Source organism: Tetrao urogallus (genome assembly GCF_951394365.1).
Source record: "Tetrao urogallus genome assembly, chromosome: 10".
NCBI lineage: Eukaryota > Metazoa > Chordata > Aves > Galliformes > Phasianidae > Tetrao > Tetrao urogallus.
In genome coordinates this window covers 13,162,179-13,182,712 of record NC_136823.1, presented here as the reverse complement: position 1 = coordinate 13,182,712, position 20,534 = coordinate 13,162,179, and the positions used below count along the sequence as shown (strand labels likewise).

The 20,534-nt window shown below is 41.4% G+C and overlaps 1 protein-coding gene across 1 annotated transcript in view; it reads right to left on the bottom strand.

Moving 5' to 3' along the window:
* PTPRG (protein tyrosine phosphatase receptor type G) overlaps positions 1-20,534 on the bottom strand; it is a gene marked incomplete at both ends in the record, with an annotated part of 373,823 nt that overhangs the window by 155,565 nt on the left and 197,724 nt on the right. Inside the window, 2 exons of the mRNA XM_079540404.1 lie at positions 10,992-11,140; positions 16,003-16,182. Of these exons, the coding sequence (XP_079396530.1) occupies positions 10,992-11,140; positions 16,003-16,182 (329 nt within the window). The remainder of the gene's footprint in view (positions 1-10,991; positions 11,141-16,002; positions 16,183-20,534) is intronic.

Genomic DNA, 20,534 nt, shown 5'->3' with positions numbered 1-20,534 from the left:
CACACACATGGTGCAGTCAGGGACAGCACTGCCCCGCTGCGTATCTCCCATCCTTACAGCAACACTCATTGGCCACGAAACTTCTAACCCAGTTTAAATTCTTTTGAAATGCACACATATAGGGAATCTGGTGAATCTATACAGAGAAAATACAGCTCTAAATATTCCTCTGTACTCACATATATTCACACATACTACTTATCTCCATGAGCATTATTTCAAGCACGCACATGCTATTTCTATGTCCTGGGTGTGCATCACAATCCCACAGATAATTCCAAATCATTCTCCAGGATCAAAAGAAAAGTGGACCCAAGAGATACATTAACAGAAAGAAGCAGTGCTGGGTTTAACCCAGCAACACTACAGCATTATTAGGGGCGTGAGAGCCTGGGCAGAATGTCAATGTCAATGCAAGACCTCTGCTGTGCCCAGCTCCCCACCACAAGGTCTGCAGAGCCAGCAACTCGAAGTGCAGCTGAAACACCTCATGCACAAAATGCCTTGCCACTGTAAGCACTGCAAACTCTCAAACCTGTTCTGTATGAGGCTTGAGTTTAATCATTTGAGCATCCTATCTTTTTGGAGTATAAGCAGATTAAGCTTACTGAGCATCCTTCTCCAGCAATCATGGCAGCTACATTAAAATACAGTAAATGAAGGGCCGATAAGACTGTGATGAATGCATTATCTCAAATCCCAGATTGCTATAACTTTACAGAAGTAAAGAAATGCACCTAAGAATAGACTTAAAATACCATTTCAAGGATAAGGTATCGATGTATTGATCTTATGAGTGCTATTATCAGATGGCTATCTCCTGGTATCAGGTGAATTCATTCACTGCTAGGAAGACATGCCAGGTTGTCAACACCTGAAAGTTATTCTTGCTAATTATTTCTCTTCTACTGCCCTTTCCACTTCTGATTGCTGCCAAATGATTCCTTGCAGTGTTTCTATAACCAGCAATGTTTTCCATTTCTACCTTACTTCACCATGACTGGAAAACACCTGATCTGACTCTGCTAATAATATAGAGACCACATTTAATAGTTTGACTACCCTCGTGCTACAAAGATAATAGAAATGGGAACATTTTATCAGAAAGCAACAGGAGGAATAGCCATTTTTAGTTTTGACCAGTTTGGGTCTTGGTCTTACAGCTACTAAATGGACAGATAAATCACCATATGGTTCAGTGGGAGGGCTAACAGACCTTTCATAAATGGCATGCCAGCAACAGCAGCATGTAGCTTTCAGCATTACTGAGTAAACAGCATGTGGTTTAACATCATGACTGATCGGATTTAAAGTATCTACTGTATTTCCTTGAGGTAAAGGTCTCTAAAATTTTCCTAGTTAAGCCAAGAACAAGAGGAATAATAGACAAGGTTGAGGAAAAAGGCACAACTATGGATTTGAGGATAGGTGACCCTATGTTCAGGAAATAATGGGTTTTATTTTTACTCTCTTGAAATTTCATCTTTTGAATGCAGCTCATTAATTGACCACTCACATTCCTGCCTCCCAAACAGAATGAGACCTCTCAAGCAAAGAATTTCAAATGAATCTTTTTAAAGATTCCTGTTATCTCCAGTCTCCTATTCTAAACTGGACATAATGACAATTTTTTTTTTCTTATGGGATATTATGCTACATGCCACCATAAGATTAGAAGTGTCACTCACTGCTCAGCAAGCCACCCTCTCCGTGAGAGCACTACCACCTGCCCTAAGAGGCTCTGGACCTAACAGAAAAGAGACCAGAATTTCCTTTTCAACCAGGCTGATAAGAAACTATGGAAAAGAGGTTTCATCTTCTTTTTGGATACTTTCTGCCCTTCTGGCTATTTATCCATGGCTAGTTTTGCATTTTAAAAAGTCAAATCTGCCACTCTTGGGGAACCGTACTGCCCTTCGCACAGGTGTAGAACACTGAATTGATCTTAGCTGTAGGCATTGCCACCCTGAAGGAATGGAAGATCTTGATGTAGGAATAAAATCATCTGAGATCAACTGAAATCACCAATTACGGTAAACAGCAAACACAAGCAGTACTGCAGGTATTAACTTCAAAACACAGGATGCAGTTGAAAGCTCTATAAAGACAAAAATGACAAAATTCACATAATTTAATCTATCCCTGCCACAATCATATCCCAAAGCTGTCTCTCCCTTCCATAACCAGACATGTGATAGATCTGATGCTAATGCAGATTTTTAACTCACTACCCAGGGTGAGAAGGAAGGGAGCTCTTGCTTTTCAACGTTTCAGTTGGCGTCTGAGAGTCTGTTCAAAAACTGAATCCCCTCCAGTCCCAGAAAAGAATGATTCATCCTTAACTCATTCAGGGGAGAGTTTCAAACATCTTTTCCTGCACAATTATAACAGCCCCCTCTGGAATTACTAACGCTGTTTTGGCAGATCAGGTTCCATTTTCTATGCTTGACTGAACTATTAACAAACTGTTAGCCCAATGCAGGGGGCAAAAGCTCTCTCCCTCCTGGTAATGCTATTTATAAACTCTGGCAGGAAGCCGAAATTCATATTTCTTACAAATGAGTAAATCAGGAGCTGTTTTATAAAAAATCAATGGTCAATGGACAACGATACCCAAGCCCTCTTTGAGAAAAACTATACCAAAGGTTTTCCTGCTTAGGGAATGAGTGAGCAAACTGTAGGTAGTGCAAGCAGAAAGAGTGATGCATTTCCTGGAAATGAGGGCCCCCTTTGCCTGCTTTCTACAGCAAGAGCACAGAGGAAGGCACCTCTGAGGACAGCCAATCCAGATGGGATTGTGACAAAAAAAGACACAATCTTTAGTGGCATGTGCTGAAAAACTCAACTAGTCAAACAACAAAGATTTTTGTTTATTAAGCTGGGTAGAATAGTAGGGAATAAGAGGACACAGTTATTTGGGGATATGACTGTTTCACCCAAATTGCTTCTTCTCTACAAAGAGATGAATGCTGTATGTTTCGAAGCATAAACAAACACATACCTTTCTCTCTTTTTCAATCAGTCAATTGTTATTTTATTTCTACCAGACAATAAACACTTGTGGTGTTTTAGATCCTTTTTCAACTTTGGTTAACCTTCCCATCCTGTCTGGAAAATACAATGCCTGTGAACAGGGGAAAATAACAAGGGCTGCATTCATATTGCTGCCTGATCTCTTACATCATGTGAAGCTTTATCATAGAAAAAACAAAGCAATTCATCCCTGCAAAGTCTGTGGTTATCGCAGTGGAAGAACACTGTATCCCAGAGCAGGAATTCCACTGGGGCAGGCAGTGCACGAACGCTGCAAAGAGACACTGTGGCCCCAGGGGCTTCAAACTCAATATATGAGAGGAGGGACCCATTTGGGAGGGCACCTGAGTGTAAATAAGATAATAGCAATCAGCACAGTCTGCAGTGAATGCATTTCATGGCCAGAATTAAAAAGCTTTCAGTCACCCTCAATATTAAATCACTTTTAATGAAAACTTTTTCGGGGCTGTGAGTACCAGACAAGAAGATGCATCTTTCCTCATGGCTGACGTGAGCTTTTGATCATCATCCCTGAGAAAACACTTCTTTAGTGTGGTGAAACAGAAGAAAGTAAAACCTGAATAAATGCACCACGTTTCCTAACTGGGAAAAAAAAATAAAATCAACAACCATCTGATGCAATGTATTCTCTTGGTATGAAATTACAGCAACTGTTTAGAATTCTACAGGAAAAGAAAACCCACAAAAATGCAATCAGTTAAGCACCAGTAAAAATGACAATTTAAATCATTTCCTGCTTACTTCCTTAAATCACAATTAACAATATCACAACTAAATTGGTGATATCTATTCCCACTGTTTGAGACCCAGTGAAAAGACTTCCATGGGAAAAACTGGCAGACAAGTTAGCAACCAGCCCACTAACTGCAGTAAGGTTTTGGTTTGGTTTGGTGTTTTTTTGAGTGCCAAGGAAACATTATCACTTCTGAATACATTTGTGCAACTTTTGTTTTTCATTTTTTTCCCAGATGTTATCTATCTTTGTTATTTCAAGGGGTCTTATTGGAATGACTTCAAAGGGCTATACACCTCTCGGGGAAGATGTTCCTAAGACCCAGGACTGTCAGACTCACCTAAAGGAAGAGGTAACACTGAGCACTTACAGAGCCCATCGTGTCTTTAGCTGATGTCCTGGGACAAACAACCTGGCAGAGCACGAAATGCACACACGATCTGATCTGCTTAATTCAAATCCAGCCACAATGAAGGAAGAGGATGCTTGTGACCAAAATGCACTTGCACAGAGAGGGGCTGAGGCTCTAACCTGAGTTAGAAAGCTGTCATGCACAGCCCTCCTGCTCTCCTCTCATTGTCACCACTGGGGAAGTAACTGAGATGGACTTACTGAGGGGAATTCCTGCTAAATGCCCCTGTCAAAGTCTACCTGTCCCTTACATCCAGGGCCAAACGAAGTCACAGAAAACAAGACCTCCTCACCATGATGCCTTGCTTTTCCTCTGCAGATGTTCTCTGGTAGCCACTGAGCAGGGTGAAGCAGCAGAAATAGCCACCATCTGCTGCTCTGCTCCTTCCCCTTCATAATCTCATAACTCTTCCAGAAGAACAGAATACAGCAGGCTCCCACACATGCTTTTCTCATCACACCAAGCGCCTAGAGTGAATGACATTAAACACGGTGCCCTAAATACCCAACAAGCTCAGCACATAAAGCTCACCTTTAGAGCTAGGAAGAGACAGTCCTATTTTTCTAACTTAGACAATCCCACATTTCAAGTAACAATCCTATTGAATCTGCTACCTTTCATTAAAGTACCTCTTATAACTCTGTCAAATTCTCCAACCTTTGTATTGATTTTTCTCCTATTCAAAATAACTCTCCTTTACAACAGGAGCTGGCTGTCAGCCTCTTATCTCTTATTTTCCCCCCCATCTGATCTTCCTTCTCCTTGTCACTGTTTCCTGATCCCAGTTAATCACGTTGAAAATCAGGGATTTATGCTCAGAGGAATGTACAACTCTTAGCTCATCATTAACATACTGTAATTGCAGTGAGGTGCTACTAACTCAGAGCTTTTCAGCAAGAGAGCGGAAATCCTTTGGGAGAAGCAGGACATTCCTATCAAATATAGAAAGAACATCTATATCACGTTGTGGAATAGTTACTTTGAAATAAGACTCTGGATGCATTGCAACATTTGCAACTGATTCCAGAAATCACAGGGGCCTGGTACACAGCAGGAAGACAGCCATAAAAACACAGGGCTGTTACGTCCCTGGTTTTGGTGCAGGTTTATACACAAACAGTCCCACGACATGCTCACCTTTGCACTTAAACATATTTTAATTTCAGACCATTCTCTCATGTTTCTTCTTAATTATCACAGGACATTCACAAAAAAGATCAGCCAGATGGAGACTAAATATTTCACTACTGCAAGATGAAGCATTCTGCACTAAAATGGAACCTTGATTGCAATAAAGTCATTAATTAAAGCCTCCACTGATTCTCCTGTCAGTGTATGGGAGGCACTAAAGATAACTGTGAGGAGTCAATGCAACAGCTACAGTAAGGAAAATAAAACATTAAAACGAACAGTTGTAAGATTATGTTTGATTGCACTGCTCAAAGTCTTTGCAGCACAACATGATACAAACTCAGCCATGTATTCAGCCAATATCCATCTATTTTGTGTTTTAAAATTACATCCCACTGATTTCCTGATGATAAGAAACCTGAACAAGTTTTAAAGCTGCTGAAAAGTAAAGAGGAGTAAAGAGGTAAGGCAGAGCAACATCTTGGGGATCTTTAGTATCCTGTATTTTCAGATCATTTTACGGCTCTCCTAGAAGACTGTGGAGAAAGGGCAGATAAACTGTAGGAGAAGAGATTTAAAAATTCTGCAAACTGTCACTTTGGAACAAAAAAGAAAAAATAATCAAATTTGAAAATCCTCAAGCCATCTCCACGTCTGAATGATTAAGTCAGAAGTGCAGACAGAATAAGCAGTGCATGCTAAATTCCCTTAGCACTCTATAGCCAAGACAGCGTGAGTATAGAGCCAAATCTGTACTCAGTTTCACCAGCACATCTCCCATCAAAGTCACTGGGAGCTCTAAGAAACCCCATATAACTGAGGATTTGGTCCTCAGAGAGCATATTACAGTAAAACTACTTCAGACAGTCAATGTATCTCACTGTGATGTATTCCCAATGGCCCTCTTTAGGTCCTTCCATCATTTATTGACTTCTACTTTGCTACATCCTGCCAGATGGAAGCAAGGAAATTTGAAGAGCAACTACTAAACAAAATATAAGGGAATAAAACCAGTGCTGGCACCCTACTTCACAATCAGTCTTTACTTGTACTCAAAGCCAACACCAGAGATTTCTGCAAAATTACCAGAGATGCTGGATGCCAGAAATAATAAACCTAACTGCACCACAGCAGTGTAGGGTGCTACTTCTCTCCTGGATATCAACAAAACATACTGCGATCTGTTCTCCTTTTAATATATTAAAGGAAAAAGTAGAAAGAACACCACACACAAACCCAAAAGAACTTAGAAATGCAGCAAGGGTGGAACTTGAAAAAAATTCATTAAAACTTAACAAGAAAGGACCCAACTCTAAGTAGCACATATCCCATCATCTACCAGTGGACGAAAGCCTGGAGAAATACAGTAGGTAACACTTTAGAGATCACAGAAAGAATTACCATTCAGGATGACCCCCAGAACACGAGCCGGTCTCAGTTCATATCCTGTAATAAAGGCTTTTGTGCACTGAGTACCACACATCTTTTCTACATTAACAACATTGATTATCTTCCGTCTGTGATAATATAAAACATGAGAATTTAAGTGATATAATGAGAGGTAAGATAGTGAATGGTGATAACCTTTGGCAAGGAGATCTGAGCATTCAAATTAGAGCAACTAGCTGGAGATCTACAGCGCTGAAGTTATTACGTATACTCAAGGGGAAAGGGAAGAAAATCAAAGAAATAGCAAGAACAAAGATACCATTAGAACCTGGAAGGTCTTCTAAGGAACACGCTTAAAGGAGAACAAAAATTATTAATGCAAATGATTGTTTATAAAAATAATTTCATGAAATGAATCAATCATCGTAACGTAAAAGCTCGTTAATTAACATGAAAGAGTGCTAGCTCTTCATTTTCTGCTGGAATGCTTTGTGGGTTTGGTTTTCTTTTTCAGTTGTATATTTTGTTGTTGTTATTGTCTGCTTTAAATGAAGAACTAGTGATCTCCAAAAACATGCATGCTGGTGCTTGTGGGTACAACAAAATCACATTGCTTTCCAGAAGAAAAGCTGATGTTCCTATAACCAATCTGGCCTAGAAAGTGCAAGTTTGTTCATGTAAGATTAAAGAGATGAGGTCTCTATGGCATATTGCAGTATGGTCCTTGGAATAAGATTCTCATTTACTAAATAAATTACTGTATATTACTACATAATGGTGTTCACATTATAACCGACAATTAGCGCCATTAAAGAGAAAGCTCATAAACAGCCAAAGCTCACATCAAATTAACACAGTCATGATTAAAATCACTCTTCTGATTTCTGCTCTTCACAGAAATAATCAGCATTTTGCATAAAAATGAGTACGAGGCAGCTCAGAATCCCAGCAATGCTGGGATGGCGGCAGCGAGCATCGCCAGTGCAGCGCTGCTGCGTCAGCTCCGAGCGCCGGGCTTCCCCCAGCAGGAGCCTGAGCCACCAGCACGGCCCGCAGCAGGCAGGGCTGGGAGCCAGGCAATGGCACCAGAGATGAAAGGGCTGCAATTATTCCTCTTGGCTCTAATGAGGGGAACCTGGGTTCTCTCCTGGCCTGAGGGAAACTGCTTCTTTACTGCAGGTTTGTCACTTCGCCATTTAAATGGTTTCTGGCGTTTGCATCTTTGTTTGTAGAGCCTCAAGTTCAGAAAGCAAAAGAAAAACTCGAGTAATTATAACGGAGAAGAACAACAACAAAATACAAAGGAGTCAGCAATTCATTAAAATTTTGAGACTGCGATGTCAAAAAACTTTTCTTGACTTGAGGAAAAAAAGGAGGGAGACTTTTTCTAAACTGGCACAGAGCCCATATCCTCATTAGGATTCACGCTCCACTGGCACAGCAATGCACTAATGGTCTTGCTTTAATCTTCAGCATCGCAGCACTAGTTTTATTGACCTCACAGATGAGGATGCAAAAATGGCAAGGAGGAGGAAAAAAGAAACTCGAAGCCGATGCTGACCAGGTCTGGTGTCACGGAATGGCTTCTGATCATGGATAGAAGTTGGAGACATATGTTCATCTCCACTCGTAAATGATACTTCAGAGAAAGCCAAGTTCATAATGACTTCATAAGGATAAAGTATCATCAAGGAAAATCTAATCAATAAATAAGCAATCAAGACCATATAATGAAGGAAACCATTTAGAATACCATTACATATGCCATGGTTTAAAAAGGAATCACAATATGCTACATATGCAAAAAAGTACTGCAAGATAATACGCCTTTGATCCAACACGCCTTTAAAGTAGGAAACAAAAGGACGTTCTCATATATCTTACCAACTAATTTAACATATAAATCACAAAAAAATATGATCCAGATGGGCTTCAATGAAGGAAACCAATTAACGTAGACAGCCGTACCATCTGACACATTAGTTGTAATAATAAAAACCAAACAACATGGTCAAACAATAATGCTCTGTATTATATCTGACATTTCTAATTACTTTCTGTATCCTTTTCAAGAAAAAAAGACTATCAGCAAGCAGTTTGTTTCCCAGAGGAAAAAACCGTCCAAACTTCAGCCTACAGAGCAGAGTCTATGGAAGATGGTGATTTATCTGTGTTCCCTTGGGACGTGCTTTGGAACTGATGGATTTTGCATAGTCCACATCTGGTTTCTCAATTAGACTCAGAAAATGGTTGCTTTCAACTGCATTTCCACCATAACTGATGCAGACCTGGCACATCGATACCTGTATGCACTCTTTAAAACCCTTACCTCTGCCCAGGGACTCAGAACAGTCAGACTGATTTGGGCTTTACTTTCTGTAGGATGGGATTTTGCTTTTTTCCTTTCCAAAGCATTTCTGGCACACATCTCCCAGAATCAGGCAGTTGCATGCTGAACTACAATTAGTGCTCCAAATTAAAAGCTGCACCATGCACACATGTACAGTTACTGCTTGAGAGGTAAAATCTCAACTGTGTGAACTACTTTCGTGAGAAGAAAACAGTTTTATCACCTGCGACCTACTGGATATTTTGAGCACCTCTCAAAATCCACCCAGGAAAATCCTTTCCAGCACATGATTTAATGAAGTGGACAAAATTTGGAAATCTTAGAGAGGTGGTGCATAGCAAAGCAATAAGGAAAGTCTTGCTTAGGAAAATGCTCTTCCCTTATAAAAACAGAAAAGAAAAATCTGTGGGAATCCTGCTGAATGCATTCATACTTAGAAAGGCCAGAGATCAGAGGCTCATGCTATAGCAATGAATACAAATCACTTGGAAAATTACATTTTCATTATAAGGATTAACACTAAACCTATCTGATATAGAAAATTGTTTTGCACAGCATTCATAAACAGTGACAGAATTCAGAAGGGCAAATTCTTCTTTTCCTTTTTTAATTTTAAAGCAGATAAAATAAGCATTCCAAACAGCTGAAAAGTAAATAAAGAATATTTAAACAAAAGGGAAATTATTTTTTAAGAATTTTTTTTTTTTTTTTCTCCTCAAAGTAACTTCTATTGATCAAGCCAGCATCAGGATAGCTTCATAAGGAAGGGTTTGTGCAGTGGCAATACTATTTCTGATTCCAGAAAGAAGGCCCAGGCTCCTTTACCAGCCTGACTCCCTCAAATTTCAGAAGAGGAGCTGACTGAAGGCTTCCACAGTGCTCCTTCCAGCACCCTAAGTGACAAACAGCAGCACTGCCAACTGAGGCAGATAGCAGCCCAACAGGCCCATGCTCTGGGTGTTTGGGGGAGGTAGCAGTCACCAAAAATCACAGCTGCATCAAGCCAGAAGCTGTTGGAAAAACCTTGCAATAAATAAACCAACCAATAAATCTCTGCCTCAGACCATCCAACCTCCAGGCTCAGGTGCCAGCAGGAGGCAAAAAAAAGTTGTTCTAACTCACGCACTGGGACAGCTGCAGCAGAAAGATGTAAACTGCACTTTTTTAGGGTCTATTACAACCTCCCTTTGTGCTTTGGAATCCCATTTTCATGCTCTGAAAAAGGGACTTGGCTGAAGTCACACGAGACACATTATGGCAAGTTGGGGCCTGAATCAAGTTCTGCCAAGGCCCAGCTCACAGGAAAACCACGTCTGTCCACATGAGCCTTTTAGACAAGCAGAGCACCCTACAGACTGCTCAGGTCCACATGCCACAGTGGGACACATGTTGCTTCGAAAGCACTCATCCGATTACCAACAAGAAGGAGTAATTCCAGATAAAGTCTGCTTTATTTCACCATGCAAAACCTTGAATGCAAGTAGAGGGCCACACGTATGCAAGAAGCAGTGCTGATGAAAGGCAGAAGCCGTGGCACAATGGCTCCCAAACCACTGCTAGCTGCTTGTTTGTAAGCATCCTGGGAAAGAAAGGATTTGGAGGACAATGAAGTCACTTTGCAGATATTTGCAAGGAGATCCTCCCATACACAGAGGGGCTTATGGGAGAAACCAGAAAAGTGGCAGTTTGAAACAGCCCACGGGACGTGAGAGCTAGCAATGCGAGCAAAGCAGAGCTCAGAGCTGACATTGCAAAAGCACATAAGAGATGATAGATAGAGTGCTGCGAGGGCCAGAAGGGCCTTGAAAGTGATATGTTCACTGAAGGAAACATTGCCCTATTTCACAGCCGTCTCAAACTACAGCAATACATTCTGATTTTATTTTTTTTTGGAGAACAGAAGCACATGTCTTTCCACTCACCTCAACAGGGAACCTCTTGCCATTGATGCTGTGCTCAGAGCCTGCTGATCCATTGCTCTGACCCCAGTGGAACTCAACCTTCTCTGCCTTGAATCTGCCTGGCAACCCGGCGCCGCTGACAAAGTAATCGTCCTTCAGCAGGATAGCAACTGCACACACAGAACAAGGAGAAAGACCTTCTTAGCACAGTTTTTTGAAGCATTTACAGGTTTTGCTCATTATATTAGAATATTTCTTCTAATGCAAGTAAAACATGAGGTCATCATTATCCTCTTCACATGGACTGGTTAAAAAAAAAAAAAAAAGCTACATTTAATGCTGGCTAATTATAGAAGTGATTATATAGGCTACAGAAAACCACCAAGTCCAAATTCTGCAAGCAGGTTTTACCATTGGGCTTTGATTAAAACTGAAACGACAAACTTCATCAAGAACCATTTAATGTCGTTGCAGGGACTAATGGCTGACCACATTGCTTGGCCTCGTGATTCACTGAAGGTGTGCAGATAACCAGTTAGAAGATCCTCTGTTTTTACATTTCCTCTAAGTTACCAGGGGAAAAAGGGCCTGTGTCCTGTCCCCCCCCTACCGCTGGACATGGCAGGTACCTTCCTCGACCCCCTTGCTCTTCCCTTCTGTAAAACAGGGAGAGTGACAATAACTTTTTTGAAACCCACTCATGACAAGCCCCCCATCAGAACTGTTTCGGTTCTTTTTTTACAGTAACTGATATTACTGTTACACAATTCAGTAAGGGTCAAAAGGATCTTCTTTGTAATTTCTTTTCCCTTCTGAAAAGCCTTTATATTTTATGCAACAATAAAAGCTGTAGGTCCAAACAGAGAGCAAAGTCATACGGTGGAAAATGGTACATGATACAGGGAGAACTACCGTCCCACCAGGAACTGAACCCAGCTTTCTGACATCCCTGTCCGCTGCTCTCACTACACAATCACCCACCCTTCCAGCACCTCCCACCTTTAACACGCATAACTCCTAATAATGACTCCTTACCAAATCCTTTCCCCTCATTTTCTGCAAAACTGGCACTCAAAAACAGAACTAAAATTAGCATTTTGTTCTTGTAAAAGCCACTGCAGACCACCGCTTGCTCTGTCCAGAATCCTGTGATTGAAGTTGTGCTGCTCGTTGTTCTTTTTTTTTTTTTTTTTTTTTTTTTTTTTTTTTTTAAATGAGAAGAGCTCAACCCACAAGGATACAAGGATTTCTCTCTGTTCTCAATCCAGCTGTATCATCACAACAGGAACATTAATATAAATCCGCTTTTATTATGTAACGGAGAGGGTTTTATTCACTGCTGGAAAAAATCTAGAGGCTGGTTGTGAAACAGGAGCTGCTCCTCTGCTGGTGAATCACTTCATGCTGCAGGCAGGGCTGTCTGCCATGGCAGGGCTGCTCCCTGCAAGTACAGACTGCGGGCTACAGCAGCTCCAGCTCAGGTGCAACTGTGCAACCAAGAAATGTCTAAGCATCAAATTGTTTATATTAAAACCACCTAAATGTTGATGTACATGTGATGTTCAGGCCTTTATTCATTGCACCAGTGACACCACTGGGCTCTTCCATGAGTTCTACTTCCTTCATATTAAAGCATTTGCGTGGGAAATCTGGAGGCTGCAGGATACAGTCTGTATCGCCCAGATACTGCTGCATCCTTACACCAACCCCGAAACACAAGTGACAAAAAGCACCACTGCTTGCTCTCCTCTTCCTTCACAAAATCCTCAATGAGCTCAGCAGTATTTCAGGTACCAAACATCTCACTGGTTCGAAATTCCACAGACAAAATTGGAGGACTTAAAGAATACAGGAAAGCAGATATGCGTGCATCTGTTAAAAATCTCTGTGGGGATTCAGTTGCATCTAATAAATATTTGATAGTTCCTAAATCATTTATGGCTCTGTCAGGGGTCATTTTACTTGTTTCAGATGAATAATTAAAAGGATAATTAGGAGGATGTACAATCTGAAATGTTCATCTAATTGTTCATTTTACAGAATTCCTTACACTGCTGAGCTCTACAACGCGTGTTCTCAGCACCATCCTATCTCAGCAGCACCTCCTTATTGCCATTAACTTGGAGGTTTCCCTTCCCTCCATGTGATTTCTGGTATTAGGGATTGGAGCAGCCAAACTGGGCTTTGGGATCCACTGCTTTTATCTAGTAAGTCATGCAGAGGGCACAGGAAGGAATTCACCCTCCATAACTACTAGGCTTAAAATTAATGTATGATTGAGATTTCAAAAACAAAGCAGGTGGTGCACAACCACCAGGATCACCATCGTTCATGCAATGTGCAGGACCAGGGCTGGAGCTGTGCATCCTCCACCTTCTCGAGAGCAAACCCAAGCCTGGATATAAAGCAGCTCTTCTCTTGTCTTATCAGAGCAGCTCTGACCCAGCCTGAGACGCACACAAGGTACAAAGAGTACCCAAACACACCTCTGGCACCAATGTCTGTGAGTTTATCAGAGTCATTAGAAGCTCTGAGTGATCCAAGAAGGGGTAAAACCGCAGTGCATGCACTGCTGCTGTGGGAACTGTTCCCACAGATGCTCCACTCCCACAGAGTAGTGCCCAGAAGCTCCATCAGCCTCAGGCCCAGCTGACACCAGCTAACACTTAATTAAAGGTGGCACAGGCAACAACAACCATGAAAGGTGCTTCTACTCTCCAAGTAATCTTTACCACTTGGGAACCAGCTTCTATGGTGATGAAATCAAACCCACATTAGTCAGTGTAATCCACTGCAAAGCATTTCTGGCTGAGGCATTTGGCATAATGAATATAGGTTCATTTTCTGAATGAAGTTCTGTGTCCTGTACATTGCTTGCCCTTTAGATGATATGAAGAGAAAGGAAAAAAGAGCACAACAAATCAAAATTTCTTTTTACCTTTTAATATTTAAAAGCACAAAAGTAACTAATCGGTCAATTCTAATAAACAAAAAATTAGCAGCTGAATAGCAATAACCCACACAATGCATTTCCTGCCAGTTAATGAGAATCAAAGTTAAGGGCCTTTGGTTTTTCCTCAGACCCCGGTCTCCTTTAACCAGTCATTAATTGCAGTGAAATGCCCTCTACATCCATCACCATTGCATAAATTCAAATGCAGCTTACTGTCAGTCAGCAACAGGAAGGTCTTCTGTGGTCATCTACTCCAAGACTGCTGTCAACACACATCACAACCGGCACAACTTGCTGCTACATTCTGCCCATAGGCCAACACATCCTACCTGGTTTGCTGCTGTACCACTTACTACCTTAAAAAGTAATCCCTGACAAGTTTCTTCCAAAGGTCAGTAAACCAAGGGAATGGAATGTGATAAATCAAGGGAGGAGTTAAGAGTTCAGCAGAAGACTCAGAGATGATAGCAGGGCAAAAAGAGTCTTTGCCTAACCTGCAAAATCTCTAAGTTACCCAAGAACAGCGATTGTTACTGTTGCCCTGAGAAGCAATAACTTGTCAGCAAAAATCCACACCCCAATGGGTGAGGAAATCAAATATAGTAGCGGTGCTAAAATCACCCAGCAGAGGAGACCGAAGATACAGCTTTCATTGCCAACTGCATGAAGACTGGAACATTCACCGTGCCGTTTTGGTTCTGCATGGTTTCCTATTATATGTGCAGCAATATGTTCCTATTATACTTACCATGTAGCATTAGCATTTCTCTTGGAAGAAAAGCACCATCGTTTTTTCTTGGTATTTCTAATTACGTTTACTGCCGATAACTACACTTGCTCTTTGCGACCAAAAGAGAGCAGGGTACATAACACAAATAGATTAATTAAGCGCCAAATTCCACAGCATTCAGCCTCCCCTGAACCTCATTTTGCTACGAAGGGCAACAAAGTCAGGATTTGAGAGCAAACAGGAGCATTTCTTAGCAAAGCTGGAAAAAAACCGTCAGTAATGCATTAAAAAAACAGTGGTTTACATTAACCAGATTTGCTTAGCGGTGAAAGAAAGCAGGATCCCGGCCCGTGTCCTCCTCAGCTGAGGGGCAATGTCTCCCAGTAAGTCCCTGGAACTGGGTCCAAAGCACCTGGTGGCTGACACCCAAAGACCCGTGGGGGCAGTGGGTCAGGCTGTGGGCACAGCTGAATGCAAAGCGCAGCAGGTCCATACCCGGGTTTGCTCGCAAACCTCTGACGAGGAACCTGTTACCTAAAGCACTTCAGGCACACATGTCGAATGTTAATAAAGATAAAAATATACTTTGAATAAATAAAATTGAATTAATTAGCGGTTTAATCCAATTCCCTAAAAATATTTGACCTTGTCAAATGAAGAGGATGGCCTTATAATTTCTGATTTTTACATTTTTAGAATTAAAGAGTAATCAAATGCATGCAGCTTTGCATATAAATCAACCTCGACCTTTCGGTGAACTGTTTTGGTAAAAATAAGCAGTATTCTCACTGTTCTTTTCTCTGGAAGCCAGAACAGACAGAGCAGAAGAGGATTCAGTTCAGTGAAGAACACAGTGCTATAATCATATCAGAAACACATTCATAAGCTCCCACTACTTTGAGCGCTTATTGCTCTTTCTTCTCCAAAACCTCCCGATTTCTAAAACTTCCCCTTTCCTACAAAGTCTGAGCCTTGCATCTCAGCGCTCCTTTGGATTAGATGTTTCAGCCTCCCAAAGCTGATAACTCAAGGTTACACCTTGAAGCTCTCATACAGCCTTTTATTCTGAGGAACAACTCACTACCAAGAGAATTATTTTGTACGGGGAACTGAAAAAAAAAAAAAAAAAAAAAAAAAGCCTTAAAAAATGAACCTTAAAATCAATCTGCAGAAATCGCTTTGCAAAGAATGCAAAGGCAGGGATGGGAGGCAGCTTCTGGAAAATTATATTTTCTTAAAAAAAAGCAAACCCCAAACAACAGAACAATGAAAGAGGAGGAGGATGGAACATGGCTTGAATTTCTAATTGACTGCAGGCAGGCTATGGAGACAAACAGAAGAGAACATACCCGTTTTTCCCGTGTTTTTCATCCAAGTCTTGTTAGAAGATTCATTGTCAAAACCATCGAGCTGCAGTTCCTGATACTCATCTCCAACATGAGCCTGATGGTCCACGATGTCTATGGGAGACTGGTGGGACCCCCCGCACTTCTCGCTGGAAGTAACCCAGTGCTCGGGACCATAGGTACCTGTTAACAAATACAAATTAAATTAACATTCCAGTGGCTCCTTAATTCTGGATTATGCTTAAGTAAGAGGATGAATCATTAGGCTCCCCAGGTAACATCACTGCTGCTACACCTCGTGCATCTGAAAGAGGTTAAGACTTGTAAACTTATGAAGAGATCAAAAACCATTAGCTTCATGCAGTACTCAAACTTTGCCTCTGGCAGTAACAAACAATACCTCTTTTTTTTTTTAATTACTATTCTATAAAACTGTCTGTAATTCCCTCATGCGTATGTTACGAATTAGCATGGGTTTACAGGAAGTTTCCTAAAGCTTCAGCCATGATATACGAGTATGCATTTACCTTCTTAGAAGAGATACACAATGTACCAGCCAGGCATTAACTTGCTCTTCCACAATGCTCTAATTAGATAATATGATCTTTATTAATGACCTCATTTCTTCAGAAGGTTTTAAAGCCAGCAAAAATGAAAATGAAGAATTAAAGCAAATAGGATATTAGTAAATTGGAAGAAAACAGCAAAGGAAAAAAAGACATCTCTTGCTGGAGGAAGTGAAGACAACAGTGACCTGCCAGGAAAATGCTGTAACTTCTTGGTGTTCCTCTTACACAAATTTTCTATTTATTAGCCAGGAGGAGTTTAGGTTCTGGAAAGCAATCTGTGCATCTGTACGAGCGAGCCCATCGCTGGCTGCCACAGAGGGCAACAAGGGATGAGCTTCAGCTCTGAGGAGCAATGTCAGAGCAGCCTCTGTCCCCAGCACACCAGGTGTATGGCGGGTCCTGATGCACTCAGCATCGTGCACTGAAGTGTTTCTAAGTGGTTTCTGAAGCAGCTGTTGTCACATCTGTACACCCAACTCACAAAGGACAGGTGGTGCAGAGTTTCTTCTTCTGTTCTGGAGCTTTCACCTGCCCCAGATTACTTCTTGGTGTGTTAATCTTGGTCCCTAACCCCCATCCCTAACCCCAAATTGTTCAGCTAAACTTTGCAGTGGGATTGCCCTGGCCCCTCTGCCATGGGAAGGAAGGCAGTGATGCATCACAGAGTGGCACAGTGCTGCGAGAGGCAGCGGCACAACGCACTGCTCAGCCTGCAGAAGCTGCCTGCCACCACCTGCACTCGCTCAGCCCATTCTATAGCTCTCCAGCAAGAACGGTCAATAAAAATAGCAAGTGGAAGGAAAAGGTTTCAGACAAAGACCTTGCCGTTCCCAGCACACACCAGCTCCAGATGCAATACAACACCAGGAACCTCTGCACACAGAGGAGGATCTCCAGCGATTTCACATTTTTCTTACGACCTCCTGCTCCAACTCTTAAATTGTATTAACAGAGACTAAGAGATTATGTTTCTGGGAGTGCAAACAGCAGTTTAAGCTCCTGAAATAACAGCACACAGTTCCTGCAAAGCGCTCCTCACTTACAGTTCCTGAAGAGCTTTGTAGCAGGGCTCTGTTATTCTCATGCAAAGACAGGGAAATTGATGATGGGAGGAAAGAGGATTCCCTCATCCACAACAGCCAAGTTACAGGGCAGCGCTGACCCCTGCTCCGCCAGCCCCTCCGATGCCACACCAGCTGTGCACCTCCTGAACCACCCAGTCACCATGTCTGCTCAACAGGCACGCAGCAGCAAACGATGCACCATTTATTACCCCAGCATCTGAGAAACACGCAATCTCAATTAGTGCCATCCAACCCCAGTGGTTGTAAAGGCCAGCTCCATTGGCGCAGGGTTCCAATGAGTGTCTGACTGTGTGATGACTTTTCCCACTTTCCCTCGGGCCCCTGCAGGACACTCAATCAGTAATCAGATGTTGTGCAGTACCATCACGTGCAAATGCTGAATGGGAACCAAAACGACATGAAAGTGTTTTATTTTCAACTACAATTAAGCAAAATTGCAACACCCTTTAAAAATCACTCACATTATTTGCCCAGGTTAAAAAAAGCTCAGTTTCATTTATCTCATTGTTCAACTTGTATTGTCAGCAAAAGCCACTTTCAGTTAATTTCCCAATGTACCGCAACTAAGGAGAACAAAATTATTAAAAGCCCTACGTGGGGAAAACTAAATGTGTTCCATTTGTACTCTTTTTTTTTTTTTTCCTGAATCAGAATGCTCTCAGCAATTGTTTCGCAGTGAATTAACTGGCAATTCAGATTTACTTTCCATACAACCATGCATTTATTCCATGAAATTTAGGAATTTGCTTTAAAATGTTCAGTAGTGCCCAAAATCATCAAACCTGCCAGCTCTCATTTTTGGCTTTGTTATAAACATAGGGTGAACTTTTCAAAAGCACTCTGCTCGCAGAGGCTATCGCAGTGGTTTCAGCTGTGCTTTCAAAGGAAGCTGAGCACTCACATTCCTGTAAGCATTTTGGTGACCCTTCAGTCAATGGGGAGATTGCAATTTTGAATAAGCCAACCTATTTTAACAGGGATTGTAGGGTTACCTACATGCATCTTGTCACAAAGGTTTTTTTCTCTCTGAAGTGTAGCCAGCTCTCAGCCAATTTGCAGTGGAAACTGTCTTAGCAAAATGAATAAAATAAGCCATAAGGGTAAATAAGCAAACAAAGCACCATGGTGAGTTAAAACCTCAAGTGACTTAGGTACCTGCACTGACTCTTACTGAAATGTAATTTTTCCCAGCACTGACTTCTTTTATGTGAAAGCTTTTATGTCTTTGTATCACTTAAAAAAACCTCAACAAACACATGCTCTTCTTTTTGCAATCTTTGTATCACTTAAACCCCTCTCCCCCCAAAAAAAACAGAACACACTGTCTTCTTTTTCCAATTTAACTTGTTGGAATTAGTTTAATACAGCAACACATCTCTTTCTATAAATACAGAATCTTCACTTGATTCTAAATCTGTAATTTACCCCAAAAGCAGTGCTATCTGCTATCCTCATGTGATAGCATTCGTTTCCATGCTTAAAATGTTTCCATACTGGTGCTGCATTATTAAAGGAAAATCGAATGCAATGAAACTCAGCAATTCATGGGGTTGAATTCAATTCAACCCCAACCAAGCACTGCAGCTGTGACTCCAAGTCCTGACATCCCAAATTACAGCCACAAGGCTAAGCTCTGATTTAGAGGTTCAAGACCTGCTAGTCAAAATCAGCACAGGATGTATAAACGGCCGCATTTTTCATTAATTTCTTTCAGAACTTTTTGATATGCAAAGCATTACATGCAGTATGACCCACACTGTTATGGCAGCGATTGCAGGCAGAAATAGAGGCCACAACCTCAGCAGCTCAACTCCAACAATTAGAGGGATGAAACAGGGCTGGGGAGGCAAGAAAGAAGGACATTTTTAGTTTTGAGTTTGAGACAGAAGTAAATGAACTCCACCTCCTCCTACCCAGAGAAAATAAGCGCAACAAAACGTAATCAGGAAGAGTGCAGTGCGATTCATTTACTTGCTAGTAGCCATCAGGCTTAAGCCTAACAGCCTGCTTTTTTCATGGACATTCAAGTGCAGTTTTAATTGAAACTGATCTTCCACTACGGATTTCAAATTAATTCTTCTTCCAAGTGTCTCATGCTCCAGACATCCTTGCCTTGCAAAAAACCCTATATCATTAGAGGAGGAAATAGAACACTTTTTCTAAGCTTGCAGGTATTGATTACCTATTCCTCCCATCAAAGCACAATTGCCATTCTGCACTGTATAAATCTCCTCAGTGTTAGACACTTTATAAAGTACCAAGAATTATATCATTAATCATTTGCAGTTGCACCTGTCTTGCTTTATTGAATTCTTTGTTTTTTAGAACTTTAAATAAATGCTTTTAAATAAATAAATTAAAACATGACACTAAATAAAGACTCTGTTTCACTTAAACCTAGCAAAAAAGCCCTTTCGTTCTGTGCCTGACATTTACCCGTCCGAGACACAGTAACTTATGGCTGTTTGCATTTCATTTTTCCAACTGTGAGCACGATGGCTTTAATCAAATAAAATTTGGAATGAGTTCGAATCGACCTTTGGAGAGTTGACAAATAACTCCGTTTTCAAAACCCGAGCAAGAGAAGAGACCTCATCAGCGTTAACACACAACGTGTGCTCCCACTGCCACGTGGGGACGACGTGCAAACAGAGGTGGACACAGCAGTGCCCCCCCAGAGCTGGGCCTACTGCTCACAACATGCAGATGGCGTCGCCCAGCCTGGTCCAAAGCAACACGACGCTCCCTGGATTCACCAATCTTTTCTCATGCAAAATCTTTCCCTAAATGACTGCAGAATTCTTTAATAGCTTTTTAATTCACAGCCTGCTCTTTAAATAGAATCCAAGATTCCTTTTTTCCTTCCTGTTGCTGTACAACC